General features: G+C 46.7%; 1 protein-coding gene across 2 annotated transcripts; it reads right to left on the bottom strand.

Annotated features, from left to right (window-relative positions):
* Positions 1 to 1,264: 1,264 nt before the first annotated feature.
* STX5 (syntaxin 5) lies at positions 1,265 to 21,323 on the bottom strand. 2 transcript variants are annotated; one of them, XM_046643893.1, is made up of 11 exons: positions 21,166 to 21,323; positions 20,242 to 20,485; positions 18,623 to 18,693; positions 18,401 to 18,456; positions 18,212 to 18,282; positions 14,441 to 14,557; positions 14,300 to 14,356; positions 14,042 to 14,123; positions 13,455 to 13,561; positions 13,162 to 13,283; positions 1,265 to 2,014 (listed from the first exon to the last, which is right to left on the bottom strand). In XM_046643893.1, exons 2-11 carry the CDS (start codon positions 20,464 to 20,466, stop codon positions 1,855 to 1,857), a joined length of 1,068 nt encoding a protein of 355 aa, XP_046499849.1. In that variant the 5' UTR covers positions 20,467 to 20,485; positions 21,166 to 21,323; the 3' UTR covers positions 1,265 to 1,854. The 2 variants fall into 2 exon arrangements, with proteins under 2 accessions (XP_046499849.1, XP_046499850.1); XM_046643894.1 differs by having other exon boundaries at positions 20,242 to 20,333; positions 21,166 to 21,260.
* Between the last annotated feature and the right edge of the window lie 239 nt (positions 21,324 to 21,562).

Here is a 21,562-nt window from a genome sequence, read left to right as displayed (position 1 = left end):
CGTCGCTATGCTAGTCCTTCCAGGGTTAGCGCTGGACCAGAGAACGGGCAGGTGAAGCCCAGGACTCCTAGAGGAACCGGGAAGAGGCCACACGAAGGGCTTCCGAGGAGCGGGAGACCCAGGCCTCGGAGTGGAAGTGACCGCTCATAAGCCCCTGGCGAGGTCCAGCCAGTGTTTTAAGCCTCAGCTTGACCGTTTGCCAGCTGCGGACCTATGCCTCCCTTTCCTCGCCTGTAAAATGAATTATCAGGAAATAGAAAACTAGAACGTAAGCCTCAAGAGAGCAGGGACCTTGACTAATTCATGGCTTTTTTCTCCAACGCCTGGCTCAGTAGCATGCCTGGCACATAGCAGGAACTCAATAAATATTTGTGAAATAAATTAATTTCTGATGTATGCATCCCCCCACGAAGAGTTGCCGACTTAAATGAGAGACTGCATGTGTCAGGCTTTGGTGAGCAATTGTCTTCACAAACCTCCCCACCCACCACTGATGGGCTTTGCTAGGCTCACATAGTGTGTCAACTGGGCAGTGAAGGTGCCAGCAAGTCCACCTGCTGAAGAGAGGTCAAGGAGAGAGGAAATATTAAAATGCCAGGGCTAAAAAAGACATGGGCTTTCCCAGACCCCTCAGAGTACTAGGGCCAGTCCAGTGTATGGTGATTGTTGTCTCTATAGTTTGAGCTTCCTTTGGGGTGTGAGATGGGGGGAACTGAGTGTCCTCAGAATGGAGTTGTGGGTCCTGGTCAGGAATGACCAAGAAGCATATTAACCTCCCCGGAGGGTGTGTACTCCAGGCGGCTCTCTTCCTCATTCTCCTGTGATTGGCTTGGATTTGGTGAAGTGCTTGCAGGGGACCAAGAATCTCAGCTGGAGCTGGGAACAAATTCTTCACTTTGCCTTTCGCTCCTGGCAGCAGGCAGAGCTCCTGCCTCATCCAACTCAAGGAAAAACTGGGACCAACTGGTTGGAGGATGCAGATGAAACAGGTCCAAATACTGCTGGAGATGGTCCTAGAAGTTGCCACCAGTCAGGGACCCACTCTGGGACCCTGCTCTCCGTTTTGAAGGGAAGATTCTATGCTGATGAAATGCTGCAGCACTTGGTTATCCCCTGCCTAGAGACAGCTGTGCGTGCAGAGCCCAAAGCCTGGCCCTCAAAGCCATCAGCCCAACCCTTTCAGGTCTGCTACTGGGCAGTGGGCTCACTCTGCTTGCCGCCTAGGCCCTTCGACGCTCCCACCCAGAAATGACGACATGGCTAGTGAGGCTGACAGTCTTGCTGTAATTGGGAGAAAACGGGCTGCAGCGCATTTGGCAGATTGAGAGTCACCAGCAGCCAGAGTTGGGGTTGTACAGGCAGCCGAGGGGCTCAGGGCCCCCTGCCTCACATGGTGAAGAGGAAGAAGAGGTCAAATTCTAACCCAGATGGGAAAGTTGGTCCCTGGGGCAGTTTCACTTCCTCTCCTCGCTCTGAGGAAGGTGGGGAAGGACATCATCTCCCCTTGCTGCCGAAGTTTCCTTTGGGAGAGGCTGGGGAGGGTTTATAAAAATCTCCTAGCGGAGACAACCTCCCCCACCGGCCCCCTAGTTGGCCTCTGCTCCCTTCCAGCCACTTCACAGCAGAGTCCAAATCCAGAACCATTTGTGTTTCATGGGCCTGAGGGTGGTGAGGGGAGGACAAGGTGGCCAGAGGCAAGGGGTGGGGGACCAGGGGCAGTGGCCATTCCTACCAGTTCCAGGGAAACAGGGCCTTTCTCCCAAGCACCCTGCACAGGCTCAGCGGCAGCACTGGCCACCTGCCCTCCCAAAGAGGGTTCCAAACCCCCACGGAGTGCCTCAGAGTGGAGAGGGTTCAGGCAAGGAAGACCACAAAGATGATGAAGAAAACAATGAGGATGAGGAAGATTTTGACCATGAGCCACCGGTTGGAAGTGACCGATTGGAAGTACTTGAGGATCTCTGAATGGGCGGCCTCAACATCCAGCTGTGCTCCCAGCACGTTCTCGTCGATCCTGGGGATAGAGCCGGAAGGAGAGGAAACAGAAGGACACCGGATTAAAAAGAACGCTGTCGAAGCGTATTTACTGACACGGAAAGATGGTCACAATATGTGGGAGTAAAAAGTGTTTACATACAATACGATCCCATTTGGGTGCATATATATTTGTGTATAGAAGAAGTTCTGGAAGGGTAATATAAACAAGTCATGGCTCTGGTTGGAAAATCAGCTCTGCCACTTATTAGTTTATCACCCTAAGCCAGTTATTTAACCTCAAGTCTCCTCTTCTTCAACTGCAGAGGAAGGGAAAATGAGGATAATACAAACCCTGCCTCTCTGATTGGTGTCAGTCTTAAATGAGTTAACAAACATAAAGTGCCCAACACATACTAAGAGCCCCCAAAATGTTAGCTATTATAATTTCTTGTTCATCGCTATTTACTGATTTTTATCTAACAAATAGTATTGCATTTGTAATAAGGGGAAAAAGTTCATACACCATTATAGTCAGGAACTCTTGGTTCCGAGTGAGCCAGGGAAAAAAATTTAATGATATGGACAGGAAGTCAGAGAATAAGAAGAGCCCTGAATTAGGAGAACAATGTCTCTCCAGAGTACAGAGAAGTCTTCAGAGGAAGGGCAATCTCTTGATAGGTTGCTGAGGAAAATAAAGCATTTCCCAGCCAACCTGCATAGGCAATCCTAAAAACGAAACACAAACCCTGGTCTTTACAAACGGAGCCCCTGGGAGCAGAGATCTTTGCGAGCTCTGAGGATACAGAAGTAGGTGGAGGCTACCAATCCAGTTGGAAAGTGAGAGGAGGGGCTGGGCCATTGGCTGCAAGGCCAAGGTCCTGGAAGTTGGTCATGACGACTTCAAGATATCTCTGTCCAAATACAGAGAGCCTGGGTTGTACATGATTCCCTATTTATGTCAAAGAGGCTAACTAAAGTAACACGTTTCCCAGCTTTAGGCTGTAACTATATTTCTCGATGTAGGTGCATATGTCATCTCATACCCAGTAAAGCTCATACTGGCTTTGCTTAACAAAAACAAAAAAGCCATTTGAATTATGAATGGCTTTGCTTAACAAAAATGGAAAAACAATAATGCAAATCTGGCATATAAAAGACTCATGGGAGTCCATGAATGAAAACTGATAGAAGGGAACTCTGGTGGTGAAAAAATTAGGAAACAATCGGCTATTTTGAAGAAGTGCCAGGGGAATTAGAAAACAAAAATGAATGAGGCAGAAAAACATGGCTTGAGAAAGAAAGGAAACCGAAAATGGATGAGGCATAAAAAAATGACTTGAGAGGGGCCAGCCCTGTGGTGTAGTGGTTAAGTTCTCATGTTCTGCTTAGGTGGCCCGGGGTTCGCCAGTTTGCATCCTGGGTGCGGATATGGCACCGCTTGGCAAGTCATGCTGTGGCAGGCGTCCCACATATAAAGTACAGGAAGATAGGCAAAGATGTTAGCTCAGGGCCAGTCTTCCTCAGCAAAAAGAGGATTGGCAGCAGATGTTAGCTCAGGGCTAATCTTCCTCAAAAAAAAAAAAAAAGGCTTGAAAAGGAGAGGAAAACCAAAAGGGGAAAAGTTTGCAATGGAAGGAGGGCAAAAGAATATCTGATGGAGAGGGGAAAAAAACAATTACAGAGGGAAGGAATCAAGCGATGAAAAGCTGGAGTCTGGCTGAACAGAAGGACAGACAATGAAATTGATGTGAGAGACACAGAAACCAGAAGACTAGAAGGTGAGTCTAATTTGGGAACACCAAAAAAATGCAGTTGAACCGAAGAAGACGGTCAGCCCAAGAAGTGGAAAGATTACTTGAACATGACTAGGAGATCTGGGATGTTAGTTTTCTGAGTTTCATTTTGCCCAAAACTTCATAATGATTGAGAGAAACTGAGTCATGTTCAGGATACAGAAACTGTCTTTAAGTAGCTCCATATGGCCAGATTAGGAAATCTGATTGTAATAAAGAATAACAATGGTAACGCACTATACTATATTGAATAAAAAAAAAGAAATTACTATTATTCCATAGTAATATTAAAGAGAGAAATCTCCTTCTTTACAGGAGAATGTTAGCTAATGAATGTAGAAGGAATGAGAGCATTAGAAAATTACCATTTTGCCACACACAATCTCACAAATGAGTCAGGCCAGGATCATCAAAGGGCTGAGGAGCTGGCCATTCACATGGACTCAAAGTATGACTCCACAGATGACTCAGTCTGATATCACCACCTTCAACAAGCGACCAAACCTGGCATCACCAATAAAGGGGTGACTTCACCAAGTGCCAACTGATGGGATTACCTACGTAGCTGCCAAAAGAAATTCAACCTTAATCTAATCATGAGGAAACACTGGACACATTCACATGCAGGACTTTCTACAAGAAGCACTGGCCTCTTCAAAAAAAGACAACGTCACAAAAAACAAAACAGAAAGCAGACTAAAGAGACACAACAATCAAATGTTGTCTTAAATTGAAGGGAAAAAAAAGCTAACAGCATTTTGTTAGGACAGTTGGGGAAATCCAAATATGGACTGAGTCCTGGATAGTGCTGGAGAATTCTTAATTTTCTTAGGTATTGTGGCTGTTCAGCAGAATACCTGTTCTTGGGAGACACAGGCTGAAGTATTTAGGCATAAAAATGTCATGACATTTGCACTTACTTTCAAATGATTCAGGAAAAAAAGAGCAAGAGAAAGCAAATGTGATAAAATGTTAACAGTTGGTCAATCTACATGAAAGGAATATACGTGTTCATTGTGCTATCCACCCAACTTTTCTACAGTTTGAGATTTTTTAATTTACAAATTGGGGGGAAAAGGAAAATGCCTCAGTAACATTAAATCAGCAGTTTTCATACCTTAGAAAAAATAAGAATCACCTTTTGAAGGTCCCCAAAATGAAAATTCCCAGGTCTCACATCCAGAGAATCTGGGGTGGGGCCTAGGAATTTACATACTGGAGAATTTTGGACTAAATCAGTGTTTCTAAAGAGGGAGCTCAAATCCAGATCCACTGGCATCCAGGAAACAAATGAAAGAAGGTCTACTTTTAAAATTTCATCCTTTCAAAATTTCAATTTCTTATGCATATGGTTGTTCACAAATTTTCTCTCTTTTGTTATCTCCCTTTTATGTTTCAATCTGCTGTAAAATTGCTTCTGAGCCATTCAACTGAAACTGCTGGCACTGGTCCAATTAATCCTAGCCCGGTGATCCAATTAACACCTCAGGATCCTTACCTCACACTTTCTTACTTCAGGGCACCGAGAAATAGCCACTCCTTTCTTCCTAAAAGCCCTTCCATCTCAGCTTCCAAGAGTACATCTCTCTGCACCTTCTTCCCTCCTCCTAACCCTTCCTTCTCAGTCTCTTGGTCAGAACTTTCCCTTCTCTAGAGATCCCTAGAATCCACGGAGATCTGTCCTGTCCTTTTTCTCATTTTACCCAATGTCCCTGGATGGTCTCATCTATGCTTGTGGTTTCACCAAGAGGCCACTGACTCCCAAGTCCTTAGCTCTAGCTCAGCCCTCTCTTCTGAGCATCAGACCACGAATCAAATGCCACTTGGCTGTCCCATGGAGTCTGAAACTCCGCATGGCTGGAACAAACTTCATTCCCTTCACCCAGCATCAATCCATTTCCTCTGTGTTCTCTCCCTGAGAGCAAACTTCTTGCTGTGGCAAACAGGTCTTCTGTGATCTGGCCCTGCCTCTCTAGCCACTCCCCCAGCCACAGGGAATACATCTGCATTCCTGGAATCCACCTGCATTCCTGGAATCTACTAAACTCTTTTTCATTTCTGACTTGCTTTTTCCCCACATGGAATGCCACTTCCTTTCCCCTTCTCTGGCTGGCATTCCCCTGAAGTCTTAGCTTGGTATCACTTTCAGGAAGGCCCCCCGCCCCCATCTAGGGGAGGTGCCTACTCTGAGTTTCCTCATTCTCCTCTGTCCCTGCCTTTATCATACTGAACTGTAATTGCTAGTGTATGTCTCTCCTACTAGACATTGAGCCCCTTGAGGGCCAGAACTGTCTTTTACCTTCCTATCCCCAGATCCAGCAGGACTAGCTCACACCAGCAACAACAAATGTTTGCTGAACCAAAGAACAAATGAATACTAACACTGAAAAATACTTAGGACACTTTCAATGCAGACTAGAATGTAAAGTTGCAAATACACTATAATGCTACAATTCTATTTAAAACACATATGCATTTGGGAAAGAACTCAAATATCTTTTACAATTCTGTTTCACTGAATCTATAATAACATTCTAATATTCAAAATACATCGTAGCCTGAAGAGCTGTAGTGTTTATGGCTTAACTTAGCAAGAGGTGCCTGAGGTCTCAGCTGAACCAGATAAGCATCAGTCAATTCTCCCGATGCTAGGATCAAGACAGCTGTACTCACAGTACTTTATAAATGGCTGGTGCTTAATGCATAGTAGTTGAATAAATAAATAAACATCCTTTTAACCAGTAGTTCCCAAACCTGGATGGTCATCAGAACTCCCTATGAGCTTGTATAAAATGAAGGTTCCTGGTGGTCCACTCCACTCACCTCTATGTACTCAGAATCTCCAAGTGTGAGGCCAGGAACCTATTTTCTTTACCTTGACCAGTTACATATGTGAGGCTGCATAAGGGATCAGTGTTGGGAAACCTGCTTTAGAAATGTGTGTGCTCACTCCCTTTCACTTGCTCAACAACCTAGGGGAAAAGCCCTCTGCTGGGTGCTGTAGGAAATAAAGATCAACCAGGATTGGACATGGCCTAAAGGCCCAGAGTGAGTGGGCTGGGCCTGCAGACCTGTGGATACCTCAAACCTCCCACTCCTCCTCTCTCCATTCCTTCCACTAATGGCCTTTCTTCTTCCTGAACTGAGAAGACTGCAGTAGTCTGAGGAAATGGGCAGGTAAAGAAAATAGGTTCCTGGCCTCGTATCTGGAGATTCTGATTCCACAGACGTGAGTGCAGTGGCCCTCCAGGAATCTTCATTTTTTGTAAGTTCCACAGAGGGTTCTGATGAGTATCCAGGTTTAGGAACCACTGGTTGAAGGATGTTTATTTATATATTCAACTACCATGTATTGAGCACCAGCATTTATAAGGTGCCATGAATATAGCTGTCTTGGTCCCCTGGCCCAGCATCTAGACATCATGACCCACTTTTCCACCCATCACCAGCTCCTCTGAAAGCCAAGCCCACCCCTTACACACTGGATTCCACATCCTCTCACCATCTCAAGAACATAATTTTAAGAATTCTCTCCCCTTGCTCCTATATCAATTTTTATTTCTCTTTTGGATTATTCCTATCAGCACACAAACATATTTGTATTTTCTCCCATGCTTTAAAAAAATAAGAACAAAAACCTCTTGGCTCCCACTAGACAAATTGAAAACAATCTGAACATTGAAAATAATCATTATCTGGGGCTGGCCAGGTGGTGGAGTGGTTAAGTTCATGCACTATATTTTGGAGGCCTGGGTTTCACTGGTTTTCACTGGTTTGGATCCCAGGCATGGACCTATGTACCGCGCTCATCAAGCCATGCTGTGGCAGGTGTCCCACATATAAAGTAGAGGAAGATGGGCACGGATGTTAGCTCAGGGTCAATCTTCCTCAGCAAAAAGAGGAGGATTGGCAGCAGATGTTAGCTCAGGGCTAATTTCCCTCAAAAAAAAAAAAAAAAGAAAATAATCCTTATCCTAACTGATTATAATTCAAAAAGTAAATAAAAACCTTAAGCCCATAATCATGCCCAAAAGAGAGGAAGAATTGAAAAAAATAATAATAAAAAGTCCTTGGCCACTACTTGTGGCAACTGCCATCAACTATTTACTCTGAAAATGTAGAAAAATAATTAAGGTTTTGTCCAGCCCAATTAAGAGGAACTTGAGCTCATGCAGTTACTAAGGGAAAGCTCTTCTTTACAGAAAAGTGTATCCCAATGAGATAAACTGACTCACCCAAGCATCATAAATGGATAGAAACATTAGGTAAAAGGTTCTAGGGGAATAGGATACCATAGGTATTCCATAAATTACTTGGTGACAGCAAAGAAGAAAACCTACTTTTAAAAAGAGAGACTATCTGTCACCATCTTAATCAAGTGATCATATTATTCTCACTGATCTAGGGACAATCTGACATTAAATATCTCCCAATGAGATGCAATGTGATATAAGTGTGTGTGCGTGTGTGTGTATAGAGATAATCCCCAGAAGGAAAGGATAGAAAAAATATTTGAAGAAATAATGCCCAAATATTTCCTAAAGTTTGTGAAAGACATAAATTTTCAGATTCAAGAAGCTCAGAGAACTCCCAGCAGGATAAATTCAAAGACAATCACATGCAGATACATAGTCAACTGCTGGGGCTGGCTGGATAGTGTAGCAGTTAAGTTTGCATGTTCCGCTTCGGGAGCCCAGAGTTTCACTGGTTTGAATCCTGGGCGCAGACACAGCACCGCTCGTCAGACCATGCTGAGGTGGCATCCCACATGCCACAACTAGAAAGACCCACAACTAAAATATACAACTATATACTGGGGAGATTTGGGGAGAAAAAGCAAAAAAAAAAAAAAGATTGGCAACAGTTGTTAGCTCAGGTGCCAACCTTTAAAAAAACAAAAAAGAGTGAAAGTGAGGGCCAGCCGCAGTGGCCTAGTGGTTAAGGTTGGCATGCTCTGCTTCAGTGGCCCAGGTTCGGTTCCTGGGGCAGAGACCTACACCATTGTCTGTCAGTGGCCCTGCTGTGGCAGCGGCTCACATACCAAAAGAGGAAGATTGGCAGCAGATGTTAGCTCATGGAGAATCTCCCCGAGCAAAAAAAAAAAAGAATGAGGGTTGGCCCCATGGCCAAGTGGTTAAGTTCATGCGCTCTGCTTTGGCAGCTCAGGGTTTTGCCAGTTCGGATCCTGGACGTGGACCTAGCACCACTCATCAAGCCATGCTGAGGCGGCATCCCACATAGCACAACTTGAAGGACTTACAACTAGAATATACAGCCTTGTACAGGGGAGGCTTTGGAGAGAAAGGAAAAAAAAAGCTTGGCAACAGATGGTAGCTCAGGTGCCAATCTTTAAAAAAAAAAGACGAATGAAAGTGAAATAAACAAACTTTCAGATAAAAGGAAAGTAAAAGAATTTGTCATCAGCAGATGTACTCTACAAAAAAATACTAAAGAAAGTTCTTCAGGGTAAAGGGCAGTGATACAAGATGGAAACTGGATATTCCAGAAGGAATGAGAATCAATGGAAAGGGTAAACATATGAGTAAATACAAAACACTATTTTTTCCTCTTAATTTCTTTAAACTTTAAAGCAAAAATTATAATATGTACTGTGGGATTTATAAAGTATGTAGATGCAACAAATATGAGAACTAGAGCATAAAGGATGGAGGAGAGGGTTGCCAAGTTCTTACACTGTCTATGAAATAGACTGTGAAAAGTAAATGATGCATATTGTAATCCTTAGAGCAACCGCTAAAAAAAAAGACACATAGCTAAAATACCAACAGACAAATTTAAATGGAATTCTGAAAAGAATTTCAATCGTTCAAAAGAAGACAGGAAAGGAGGAACAGAGGAACAAAAGACAGAAGGGAAAACCAGAGAACAAATAGTAAGATGGCAGGCCTACATCCCACCTTATCGAAAATTACATTAAATGTTAATGAACTGAACACTCCAATTAATTCCCAGCTCTCATCTTGCTTGGCCTAAAAGCAAACTTTGTTACAGCTGATCACTCTTTCCTTGACTCACTTTCTTCTCTTGGCTCCTAGGACAGCACATCCATTTATTTTTCTTTCCACCTCATCAACTGTGCTCTGTTCAGTCTCTTCCCAGGACTGACTTGGGTTCAGAAATGGTCCCAGGACTCAGTGCTTGATCCTCCTCTTTACACACACTCCCTTACCCAGTTGCAAAGTCCAATTCTGCCCACCCTTGGCCCAGACTTGTCTTCCAAACTCCATATATCCATCTGCCTGTTCATTATTTCCACTTGGATGTCTAACAGACAACTGTCCACCTCCTGCTGGACAATGTGTCCAACACTGAACTCATTTTCCCCCTAAACCTACTCTACCCACAGTAACCAATTTCAAGCAAAGGCCATGAATCCCTTCCGCTGCTCACATCAGAAGCCTGGAATTATCATAAACTCCTCTTTTTCTCTCACAGCCTACACTCAGTTCATCAAGGAATTGATTCTGGGGGCCGGCTCCGTGGCCAAGTGGTTAAGTTCGCGCGCTCCGCTGCGGTGGCCCAGGGTTCAGATCCTGGGTGAGGACATGGCACCACTCGTCAGGCCACGTTGAGGCGGCGTCCCACATCCCACAACTAGAAGGACATGCAACTAAGATATACAACTGTGTACAGGGGGGGTTTGGGGAGATAAAGCAGAAAAAAAAAAAAAAGGAATTGATTCTGTTGATTCTACCTTCAAACCTTCAAATTATATTTAGAATCCAACTACTACTCACTACCTTGGTCCCAGCTACCATCACCTTTTTTTTTTTAAGGAAGATTAGCCCTGAGCTAACATCTGCTGCCATCTTTTTGCTGAGGAAGACTGGCCCTGAGCTAACATCCGTGCCCATCTTCCTCTACTTTATATGTGGGATGCCTACCACAGCATGGCGTGCCAAGTGGTACCATGTCGCACCTGGGGACCGAACCAGCAAACCCTGGACTGCCGAAGCGGAATGTGTGCGCACTTAACTGCTGTGCCACCAGGCCAGCCCCATACCATCACCTCCTGCCCAGATTACTGTACAGGCCTCTGCACCGATCTCCTTGCTTCTGTCCTAGGCCCCTACAATCTATTCTGACTACAGCAATCAAATGATGTTTTTAAAATAGAAGTCAAATAGAGGAACCTTTCATCAAAACCCTGCAACTGCTTTTCAGGTCACTCTGAGTAAAAGCCAAAGCCTCACATGACTTTAAAAGGCCCCACGTGATCTGGCCCCTCAGCTCCCTCTGACTTTACCCGGTACTACTCTCCTCCTCACTCTTCCCCAGTTGCAGTGGATTCTTTGCTGTCCTTTAACTCATCAGACACATTCCTGTGTGAAGGCCCTCACACTGGTTCTTCACTCTGCCTGGCAAACTTCCCCAGATCTCTACATGGCAAACTCCCTTATCTTCTCCCAAATCTTGGTCAGATGTCACCTTCTTAATAGGGTCCACCTTAACCATTCTATTTAAAATTACACGGGGCTGGCCCTGTGGCCAAATGGTTAGGTTCGTGCGCTCTGCCTCGGCAGCTCAGGGTTTCGCCAGTTCGAATCCTGGGCGCAGACATAGCACTGCTCATCAAGCCATGCTGAGGCAGCATCCCACATGCCACAACTGGAATGACCCACAACTAAAAATACACAACTATGTACTGGGGGGCTTTGGGAGAAAAAGGAAAAATAAAATCTTTAAAAAATAATAATAAAATAAAATAAAATTACAACTTGCTCCTCCAAATCTAGCATTCCTGATCAGTGTACTCTACTCTACCTTTATTTATAGTATTTATCAGTGAGCAAAAATATATACTGGACAATTTACTTATTATGTGTTTTTTTTTTTAAAGTTGGCACCTGAGCTAACAACTGTTGCCAATCTTCTTTTTTTTTCTCTTTCTTTTTCTCCCCAAAGCCCCCCAGTACATAGTTGTATATTTTAGTTGTGGGTCCTTCTAGTTGTGGCATGTGGGACTCTGCCTCAGCGTGGCCTCAGTGGCCATGTCTGCACCCAGGATCCAAACCAGTGAAACCCTGGGCTGCCAAAGCGGAGCGTAGGAACTTAACCACTCAGCCACAGGGCTGGCCCTATGTGTATTTTTAATAATCTATCTCCCCTACTAGGATGTAAGTTCCACGAGGGCAGGGATCTTTGTCCATGGCTGTATCTCCATAACTGGTTGCATGAACACTAACTGCCAAAGAAGAGGAGCAGATAAAATGCCTCTTTCAGGGGCCGGACCAGCTGGTGGTGCAGTGGTTAAGTTCGCACATTCCAATTCCGCGGCCCGGGGTTTCACCAGTTCGGATCCCAGGTGTGGACATGGCACTGCTTGGCATGCCATGCTGTGGTAGGCGTTCCATGTATAAAGTAGAGGAAGATAGGCACTGTTAGCTCAGGGCTGGTCTTCCTCAGAAAAAAGAGGAGGATTGGCAGTAGTTAGCTCAGGGCTCATCTTCCTCAAAAGAAAAAAATTGCATAATAGCAAATATCACACACAAAAAATAAAATTGTTTAAAATAAATAAATAAATAACATTTTAAAAAATAAAATAAAAAAGGTTTAAAAAAAATAAAATGCCCCTTGCAGTGGCAGGTGGCGCTAGAAGAGCAGGTCTTCCCATCGCTGGGCTCTGCCCACCTCCCTCTAGTCTCATCTGCACCTCTGTTCCTGTCTCTCTTTGCATGGTTAGATCCCTCTCATCATTCAGGTCTCTGCTTCAATGTCACGTCTTTTTCAGAACAGCCTTCCCTGCCACCCAATCTGATATTCCTACTCACTCATTCTCTTAACGCATCACGCTACTTTAATTTTCTGTATAGTCCTTATCGCTACCTGAAAATTTCTTGTCAATTCTTGTTAAAAGCTGTCCTTACCCACTCTATTTTTTTTTCTTCTTCTCCCCAAAGCCGCCCAGTACATAGTTGTATATTCTAGCTGTGGGTCCTTCCGGTTGTGTTATGTGGGACGCTGCCTCAGCATGGCTTGATGAGCAGTGCCATGTCCGTGCCCAGGATCCGAAACGGCAAAATCCTGGGCCGCCAGAGTGGAGCGGCAAACTTAACCACTTGGCCGCAGCACCAGCCCCTACCCACTCTATTGAATTCCATACATACACTACAAAGTAAGCTGCATGAAATAGACTCTATTGTTCTACTCATCGCTGGATCCCCAACTCCAGGAACAGTGCCTGACATGGAACCGGTGCTCAATAAACACTTGTTGAATGGATGGAGGCAGGTGAATTGGGCCCTGTGGGTGGGTAGGACTCACCCTACTCTGCCAAAGGGCATCAAGGTGTCCCTGGGGATCTTTAGGATGCCAACCCACAGGGAAGAAAAGGCTCCTCTGTTTGGGTGAGAGAGAAAAAGAGTCTCACCTCTGAATGGTTTCTTCCTGTTCCTTAACCATGTGTGCCAACTGCTGAAAGATGGAGCCGAGCTCAACAATTGTGGACTCGATGTTCTGCATGGTGTCTGCCCGACTCTGGATGTAGGAATCCTTCAGAGGAGAAAGAGCACACATGAGCACTGCGAGCTTCTGCAGGGTAGGGCCTGCCTCTTTAAGACCCTCCTAGGTTGCCATTCCACCCATGGCACATTCCAGACACTTGACTGTGGCCCACAGAGGAGGACAGAAGAGCAACTCCTCCCCAGTTCAGAGTCTGGGTACCTGCTCGTCAATGAGCTGCAGCTGCTGGCTGGTCCGAGAGTCTATCATGTCGATGGCCACATCCCCGGAGGCACGGGACTCTGCCCCCAAAACCACAGCACCACCCCCTGGGCGAAGAAAGAAGACATGGCACTTCTTAGTAGTTAAAAGGAGATTCAAAGCCCACATGCTCTGGATTTGAATCCCAGCCCTGGCACTTACTAGCCTTGTGACCCTGGACAAATCATTTAACCTCTCTGAGGCTCAGTTTCCTCACCTGTAAAATGGGGAATAATAATAGTTGCTTTCTCAAAGGGTGTTTGTGAAAATTAAATGAGAGAGTGTGAATAAAGTGAGTAACTGCACACAAAATATTAGAAACTATCATTTTTCCAAACATGATTGAATTCACCCCCAACAGTGAGAATGTGGAAGACTATAAATGTGGATCATGAATCCCAGCAATTAGGTTTGACCTCTGAGAGATAAAGCCTAGCCACTTCCTTGCTCCTCCATTCTCCTAGCCACACCTGCCTTTAGAGGATGCTGTCACAACCAAAGTAACTAAGGTTTACCCCTCAGGGCTCCCTGCATTGCCTGTAACTTACCCAGGTGGTTGGGGGCAAGGGGCAGGGCTGACACGGGTGCCCGGGAGAACTGCTCCCGCCGGCTCCTCTGCTGCTTCAGGTTCTGGGGTTGGGGAAGAAATGCAAAGGTCCTGAGGCCTCTGGAAAGCGGGCATGTTCAAGAGATCCTCCTGTCAGCCCATGACCCTGATGCCCTCACCCTTCCACCTGTCCCTGTCCCATTTCCCTCTTGGGCCCTTACCCCCAGATTCCCATCCCTCCTACACAGATTCTTCTCACCTCTGTCCTCACTTCCAAAACTGATTTGAAGTCATTGGACATGGAGGCCAGTTTCGACTAGAAGAAAAGGAGAGTGGGTCAGCCAAAGAAGACAACACCTTCCTCCCTTTTGTCTCCCCCGTAGCCTCCCCCAGGTCCTACCTGCAGGGAGACCACGATAGTGTTGGAATGGGTTTGCAGGTGCCGGCCACTCTGGCTGCCCTTGGCCCTCACGAAATCCTGAAGCTGGGCAATTTGTTTATTGAGGCTATTGATATCCTGGTGGAAGAGCCAACAGAAAAAGGAGTGTCAACCAAGGAGTCCTCAGCAACCATCTATCTATCTCTCCCACATGGACATCTCCGGCAGGGACGTCCAGAAGGAAGTTATTAGCAGGGGTGAGGGTATCTCAGACATCAGACCAGAGCGGCCTGCTGAGATTTCCCAAGCTCTGGCTCAGTCCCTACAGAGTAGAGCCAGAAAGAGGTGAAATATGGTCTCATCCATTTGTAAACAAATGACGTGTTTACCCTCTGCACCCTGCTGCCCTACTCCACCTTGTGAGGCCATGCTCACGGCCACAGAGCCCCTTAAAAGGCCAAAATCTTGAACCCAGGGCATGTTGACCAAAAAGCACCTGTGTAGCACTCAGGAAAAGGGAAGAGTCAAAGGCACACTGGTTTTCCAGAAGCATCAATGAAATGATTTTTACATACAGAATTCTGTGACTTGTCCAAGGTCATACACAATGAGTGAGTAGCACAGCCAGGCTTTCTACACCAGACCAATGCATCATCCACTCCCCAGTCCAGCCTGCCAAGGGCCACGTGAGACAAGGGAAATGAAGGAGGTGGCCAGGGGGTGGCAGAGAAAGCTTGCCCCTGGGCAGCCAGAGCCAGGGAGGGATCAGAGGAAGAGGAGAAGGGGGAATGGAATAGGGTCAAGAATAGTGACTTCAAGAAAAAGGACAGAAGAAAAACTAGATGAGACAACTTCTAGAGACCCTTCAATAGTCCCTTCAATCAGTATCCCAGCCCCAACCACTGAGATCCCTGGACGATGTCCACTGCTGACTGGTCTGTCCTTTTGGAGTTGAGGCAGCCTCCCCACAGCCTAGTGCAAAACTGCATTCCAGGTTTTTACCCCATAAAAATCTTCTCTCCCAGGTTTCTAGCTTAGAAGATGGCTCCACTTCCCACCTAGGCGCCCAAGCTAGAAGCTTCTAAGTCACACACACACATCTCTTTAACCTACCTATATGCCACAACATAACCATAATCTAGTGAGTGCTGACTGGGTACTCGGCCCCGTGTGAATACAACAGCAGCCTCGTATTTGTTTACCGTGTGCCACACAACACTCTAAGCAGCTTACAACTTCCCCTTTGCCCTTAAACTTCATATAGAAAACAACTCAATTTCCCCCCAGAAGTCATTCCTCCTTCTTCCTTCCTTTCCATTTTGGTAAATGGCACCACCATTCATCAGTTGCTCAGACCAAAAACTTAAGAGCCATCCTCAATTCCTCTTTTCCCTTAATCCACATGGAACCTAAGCAGGAACTCACAAAGAACCTAGCTGATTGCAACATAGACTCTGAATCTGTCCACTCATCTCCTCCTCTTCTGAACACACCCTAGTCCAAAGAGTCCTCTTCTCTCTCACTCAAAAATCTCCAAGAGCCTCCTAAATGACCCTCCTCTTAGAGCTTGCCCTCCTACAATCCACTTTCTACACAGCAACTAGAGTGATCTTTTAAACCAAAATGTCATCCTCCTGCTTAAAAATCTTCTAAGAGGTTCCAACAAATTTAGAATACAACCCAAATTCCTTACCTGGCTAACAGACTCCACAGGGTCTGGCCCCACCCATTCCTCTGACCTCATCCCCTAGCAGTCTCCTCACTTGCTATGCTGCAGCCACATTGGCCTCTTTGGTGTTCATCAAATGCATCAAGGGTGCCCACACTTCAGGACCCTTTGCTTTGCTATTCTCCCTTTCTAGAAAGTGCTCCCACCAGATCTTTGGATGATTCACCATTCAGGTCTCAATGATCCTTCTTCAGCCAGGTCATCCTAGACCACCCCATCTAGGGTGGGTCCCTACCCTCGTAACTCACTCCCTTTATTGCTTTAATAGGATTTACCACTATCTGAAACTGTCTTTTCTGTTTACTTGTGTAGGGTCTAGTCTACCCATTGAGAAAGGAAGTTCCCAAGGCCAGGGACCAGGCTGAATCCCTAGAACCAGGGAGCAAAAAGTCACTCAGAACATGAGTGACTGAATAAATAAACAGATGAATCTTCACAACAACCTTATGAGGTAGATACTGTTATCACCCTCTTATTATTTGTAAGGGAACTGAAGCTCAGAGTAGTTAAGCAGCATATCCAAGGTCACACCATAAGTGGTGGACATAGGATTTGAACTCAAGTCTGCCTGAATCCAGTCAGTGGTTTGTTTTTTTTTTTCCTTTTTGAGGAAGATTAGCCCTGAGGTACCATCTGCTGCCAAACCTCCTCTTTCTGCTGAGGAAGACTGGTCCTGAGCTAACATCCATGCCCATCTTCCTCTACTTTATATGTGGGATGCCTACCACAGCATGGCATGCCAAGCAGTGCCATGTCTGCACCCGGGATCCGAACCTGCGAACCCTGGGCCACCAAAGCGTAACATGCGCACTTAACCGCTGCACTACCAGGCCGGCCCAAGTCAGTGGTTCTTAAATGCCTATGCACTAACGCCCCAAGAGTTCATGGAAACCTCCCTTTTCTACCCAGCACAGCATCTCTTCAATGTGTCTGCCCTTTGGTCTCTGCCATAACCATCTTCATACTGAACAACTGTAGCAGCCTCCTCCCCAGCCTTTCTGCATATCTATGCTCCAGGAGTTTTTTTCCCCATGGTCATTCAATTTCACGTTTTATTCTCATTACATTGTGAGGGAAAAGAAGGAATCACAACTGTATAGAACTGTGCCATACAGGTGTCTTTCAGACAGAACTGGGATCCAGGTTCTAACCGTCTCTGTAGCCTATGGCATACAGAGTGATTTCACACTCCTTAACAAGGGCCACGATGACCTTCACAACCAGCCACCAATCTACCTTTCCAGCCTCATCTCCTGCCAATCACTTATTCAATCAACAAATATTGACTACCTACTATATGTCATACATCGTTACAGGATTTAGGATATATCTATGAACAAGCAGAAAGAAAAAACCCCAGCTCTTCTAGCACTTACATATGTGTGTGTATATATATTTTTTTTTTTTGAGGGGGACAATGTAGGTGGGAGAGAACAAGAGACTAACAAGAAACATAGTAAGTAAGTTAATTATAGAGAACGTTAGAATGTATCAAGTGCTATGAAAAAGGAAACATAGCAAGATAATGGAGATCAGAGTTTTGGGCAGTGGAATATTAAACAGCACGATCAGGATATGCCTTCCTAAGTAGGTAATACCTGAGCAAAGACTTGAACTTTCCCTTTTACAAGCCATGCCTCTGCACACGTTGTTTCCCCTATCTGGAATGTTCTTCCATTGCCTCTACACAGGCCTTGAAAGTAGCTCAGATTTCACCTCCTCTATAAAATCTTTCCCAGTGTTCCTGGACTGTCTCATTCATCTTTTTGTAAGATCTTTTCTGGACCATTTGCCTCCTACTCATAAGTATGAGTTTATGGGGCTGGATACCTATTTTAGATAATAAGCCCTTGAAGGCAGGAATTTTGCCTCCTGTTTGTGAGGCAAGGGCTCAGCACACTGCTCTCTATACAGTAGATGATGAATAAGTGTCCAGTGACCCAATGCATGAGCAGCATGTTTGGGGCTGGCTCTAGAAACTTGCTCTGGGCCTCTATGGCAATGGAAAATGATGGAAGCAATCTGATTGGAATGCTAGGCTCTATCGATAGCTAGTAGCTCACCTGTTTAATGATATAAGTTAGCTCCTCGATTTCCACTGCTTTATCATCAAACAGGGACTTGCGCTTTGCCACTGCAGAGACAAACAGGAAGCCACCACAGGTGAGGTCAGAGACAAGGCTCAGGGGATACGGTTCCTCGGCCCTCTTTGGTTCACTGCCCCACTTCTGAAAGACCCCAAGAACACTCACAAATTGTCAGCTTCTCCAGCTTGGCAAATGTGTTGCTGAGGTCTTTCCCGATGCGCCTGCAAATGAGCATGTGTGCGAATACCATGGGAAAGGGCAGGAGAGGGCCTATTCCCACACTAGCTCCAGCACCACCACTCATAGCCCTCACGGCCAAGGCCACCACAGGCAAGCCTACTTCTCAGCCACTATATCACCCCAGCACCCCTGTATCTCTCAACTCACTTGGCCATGAGGGTGAATTCACTGCGCTGCCGGACAGCACGCAGAGCTGGCTTGTTTGTCTGGATTCCATTCTGAAAAGCAACATCAAAACATGAGACTTCAGCTCCCCCTCCCCATTTCCAGCTTTCACTGTTCCTAAGGCGTCCACTAAATTCTCTCTCTAGTACTAGTGGCATTCTCCACCAGATGGTCTAGATAGCTTGACCCAGGTTCTTATCTTGACTTCACCATTTACCAGCTGGGGGATTTGGGGGCAAGTTACTTAAACCATTCTGAATCTCTGTTTCCTCGTCTATAAAATGAGAACAATCCACACACCTCCTGTTGTTGTTGCTAAGATAAAATGACATAAGGGCCGTAAAGTATTCCAGCCAAATACTCAGTACACTGTAAGCCCTAAATAAATAGTAGCTGGTATTACCATTTTACTCCTTGAATCAGGGAATCAAACAGGATAACTGGAAAGCTCTTGGGGATCATATAGAAGAGCAGTTGTTAACAAGAGCTGAGCAGTAAATATATTTTAAAATAGTCACTTAGGGGGCCAGCCTGGTGGCGCAGTGGTTAAGTTTGCACGTTCCGCTTCGGCGGCCCAGGGTTCGCTGGTTCGGATCCTGGGTGCGGACATGGCACTGCTTGGCACGCCATGCTGTGGCAGGTGTCCCACATATAAAGTAGAGGAAGATGGGCACGGATGTTAGCTCAGGGCCAGTCTTCCTCAGCAAAAAGAGGAGGATTGGCAACAGAAGTTAGCTCAAGGCTAATCTTCCTCAAAAAAAAAAAAAAAAACTAAAAGAAAAGAAAAATAGTCACTCAGGTCCCACTTAGAAGAAAGTCTGGACTGAAAGAAGGGAATCTAATTTTTTAAAAAGCACTCCAAAATGATTTTAGTAAAATTAAAATGATTTTAGTAAAAATTAATTATCTAGGGCCGGCCAGAACCACTATGTGCGTTCCACTTCAGCTGCCCAGAGTTCACAGGTTCGGATCCCGAGTTCGGATCCCAAGTGCGGACCTAGCACCACTCGTCAAGCCACACTGAGGCAGCATCCCACATAAAGTAGAGGAAGATTGGCACAGACTTTAGCTCAGCAACAGTCTTCCTCAAGCAAAAAGAGGAAGATTGGAAACAGATGTTCGCTCAGGGCCAATCTTTCTCACGAAAAAAAAAATTAATTCTCTAGGAAACTTCATTTTACAGATATAAAAACTGAGGCCCAACTACAATAACTTCCTGTGGTCACAAAGCAAACTTGTGGTAGAACTATATTCAAGAGAACTACACTTCAAGGTGCATGTCTCTAAGCTAAAGGCTCTTTCTAGAACCTGTTTCTTATCCAAACCAAATATATAGCAGCCACCTCTCACTCTCAGGTATTCCTTCCAGAATAGCAACCCTAGCCTCCGTGGGATTCCTCCCCCCAAAAAGTCTAGATCCTTGCCCCTAGACAGCTAGCCTACCTCTTCTCTATTTCTTAGTAGATCCTACCGCCCCCTCCAAGACTGCTCAGTGCTCTATCTGGTTCCCCCAAGAATGACTTCAATCAGCAGTGCTGGAGCACAGCCTCTCCCAGATTTGAGTGAGGCTCACTCTTGCCTTTGCCTCTCCAGATCCTTACCTGACGGCTCTGCAGGGACTTGCAGGCGGACAGGAACTCCTGGGTCCGATCCCGGCAGGACATGGTGTCGGGAGGGGGAGGGGCCAGGGCCACTGGGGGGGGCAGAGGGGCGATGTCGCTGCTGCTACTGCCAGCAGTTGCAGGGGACAGGACCTGTGTCTTTGAGAGACCCAGGTAGACACCCTGATCCGTGTTCTTAGACCCGTAGCGTTTCCGCGGGATCATTGAGACGCATAACCTCGGACTGTTGTGGAGGGGAGAGTGTCATTCCCCAGGCAGCCTTCTTCCCCACAAATTCCCCCCCAACCAGCAAATCCTCGGGCCCCTTCTCTCTAGGCACGGACTTTCGCGCCCAAAGCCACCCGCAGATCCTGGGGCCGGCCCGCAGCGGGCAGGGCCCCGCTTCCTCTCCGGCGTCGGCCGTCCCCCTCCTCGACTCTTCTAACTTGGCCCTGGCGGCCAGAGCGCGGGCTGGGGGCCCTGAAGTGGAGCCAGGGCCAGAGCCACGTCCCGTGGCCCCGAGGCTCCAGCCCGGCCTGTGCAACTGCCCCAGGCCCTAATTGGGCCCTCACGTCTCCACGGGTTCTTTAGACTCCTTAGGGAGAAACGGTGACGGACCTCCTGAGGTGGACACACTTCGGTGGGCGGAGGGGGGAACCTCTAGGTGTTTATTTGAAACAGGAAGTCCCACCCCCGCCAAAATCCCGCCTGCTGGAGGATTGCAGCCGCTGATTAGCTAATGCTGACGTCTTTCTCAACAGGGGTCTTCCTGATTGGACAGCGAGGTATTCGCTCACCCCCGAGCTAGGCCGGCTGGACTTACCCGCTTGCCCCTGGTTCCCTTCCCCCCGCCCGTCGCCGCCCCCAGCAAGCCGCTGCTCGGAGCTGACACGGCCGCCAGACCCCTGTTGGAGCCAATCCTACCTCCCCTCTGACGCCTGCCGCCGCCGCCACTGCCACAATCTCCCGGGTCGTCACCGCCTCCTCCCCGGGAGCCGAAGCCGCGGAAACCAGACCAAAGACTGGAAGCCGCCACGTCACCCACACGTAACCCCACCCCCGGTGACGACAGGGCAGTGACACGCCTATTCGAGCCCGGTGATCCAAGGGACACGCCCCCCACTCAAATGCAAGAGCGACTGCGCCCTCCCATTGGCTAGGCCGCCTCCGTCACCCCGCCCCCAAGGAACTAGAGCCGGAGACCCGGGGGCTGGATCAGCCTCGGAGGAGGAGCCTTAAAGAGCCCGCAGCCCCACTGGTGCCCAGGCCCAGTGCGCCCGGAGCCAGCAGCGGAGCAGTAGCGCTCGGGCAGGTACACGTT

This window comes from Equus quagga, chromosome 17, assembly GCF_021613505.1.
Source record: "Equus quagga isolate Etosha38 chromosome 17, UCLA_HA_Equagga_1.0, whole genome shotgun sequence".
Taxonomy (NCBI): Eukaryota; Metazoa; Chordata; class Mammalia; order Perissodactyla; family Equidae; genus Equus; species Equus quagga.
This window is presented reverse-complemented; position numbering and strand designations above follow the sequence as displayed.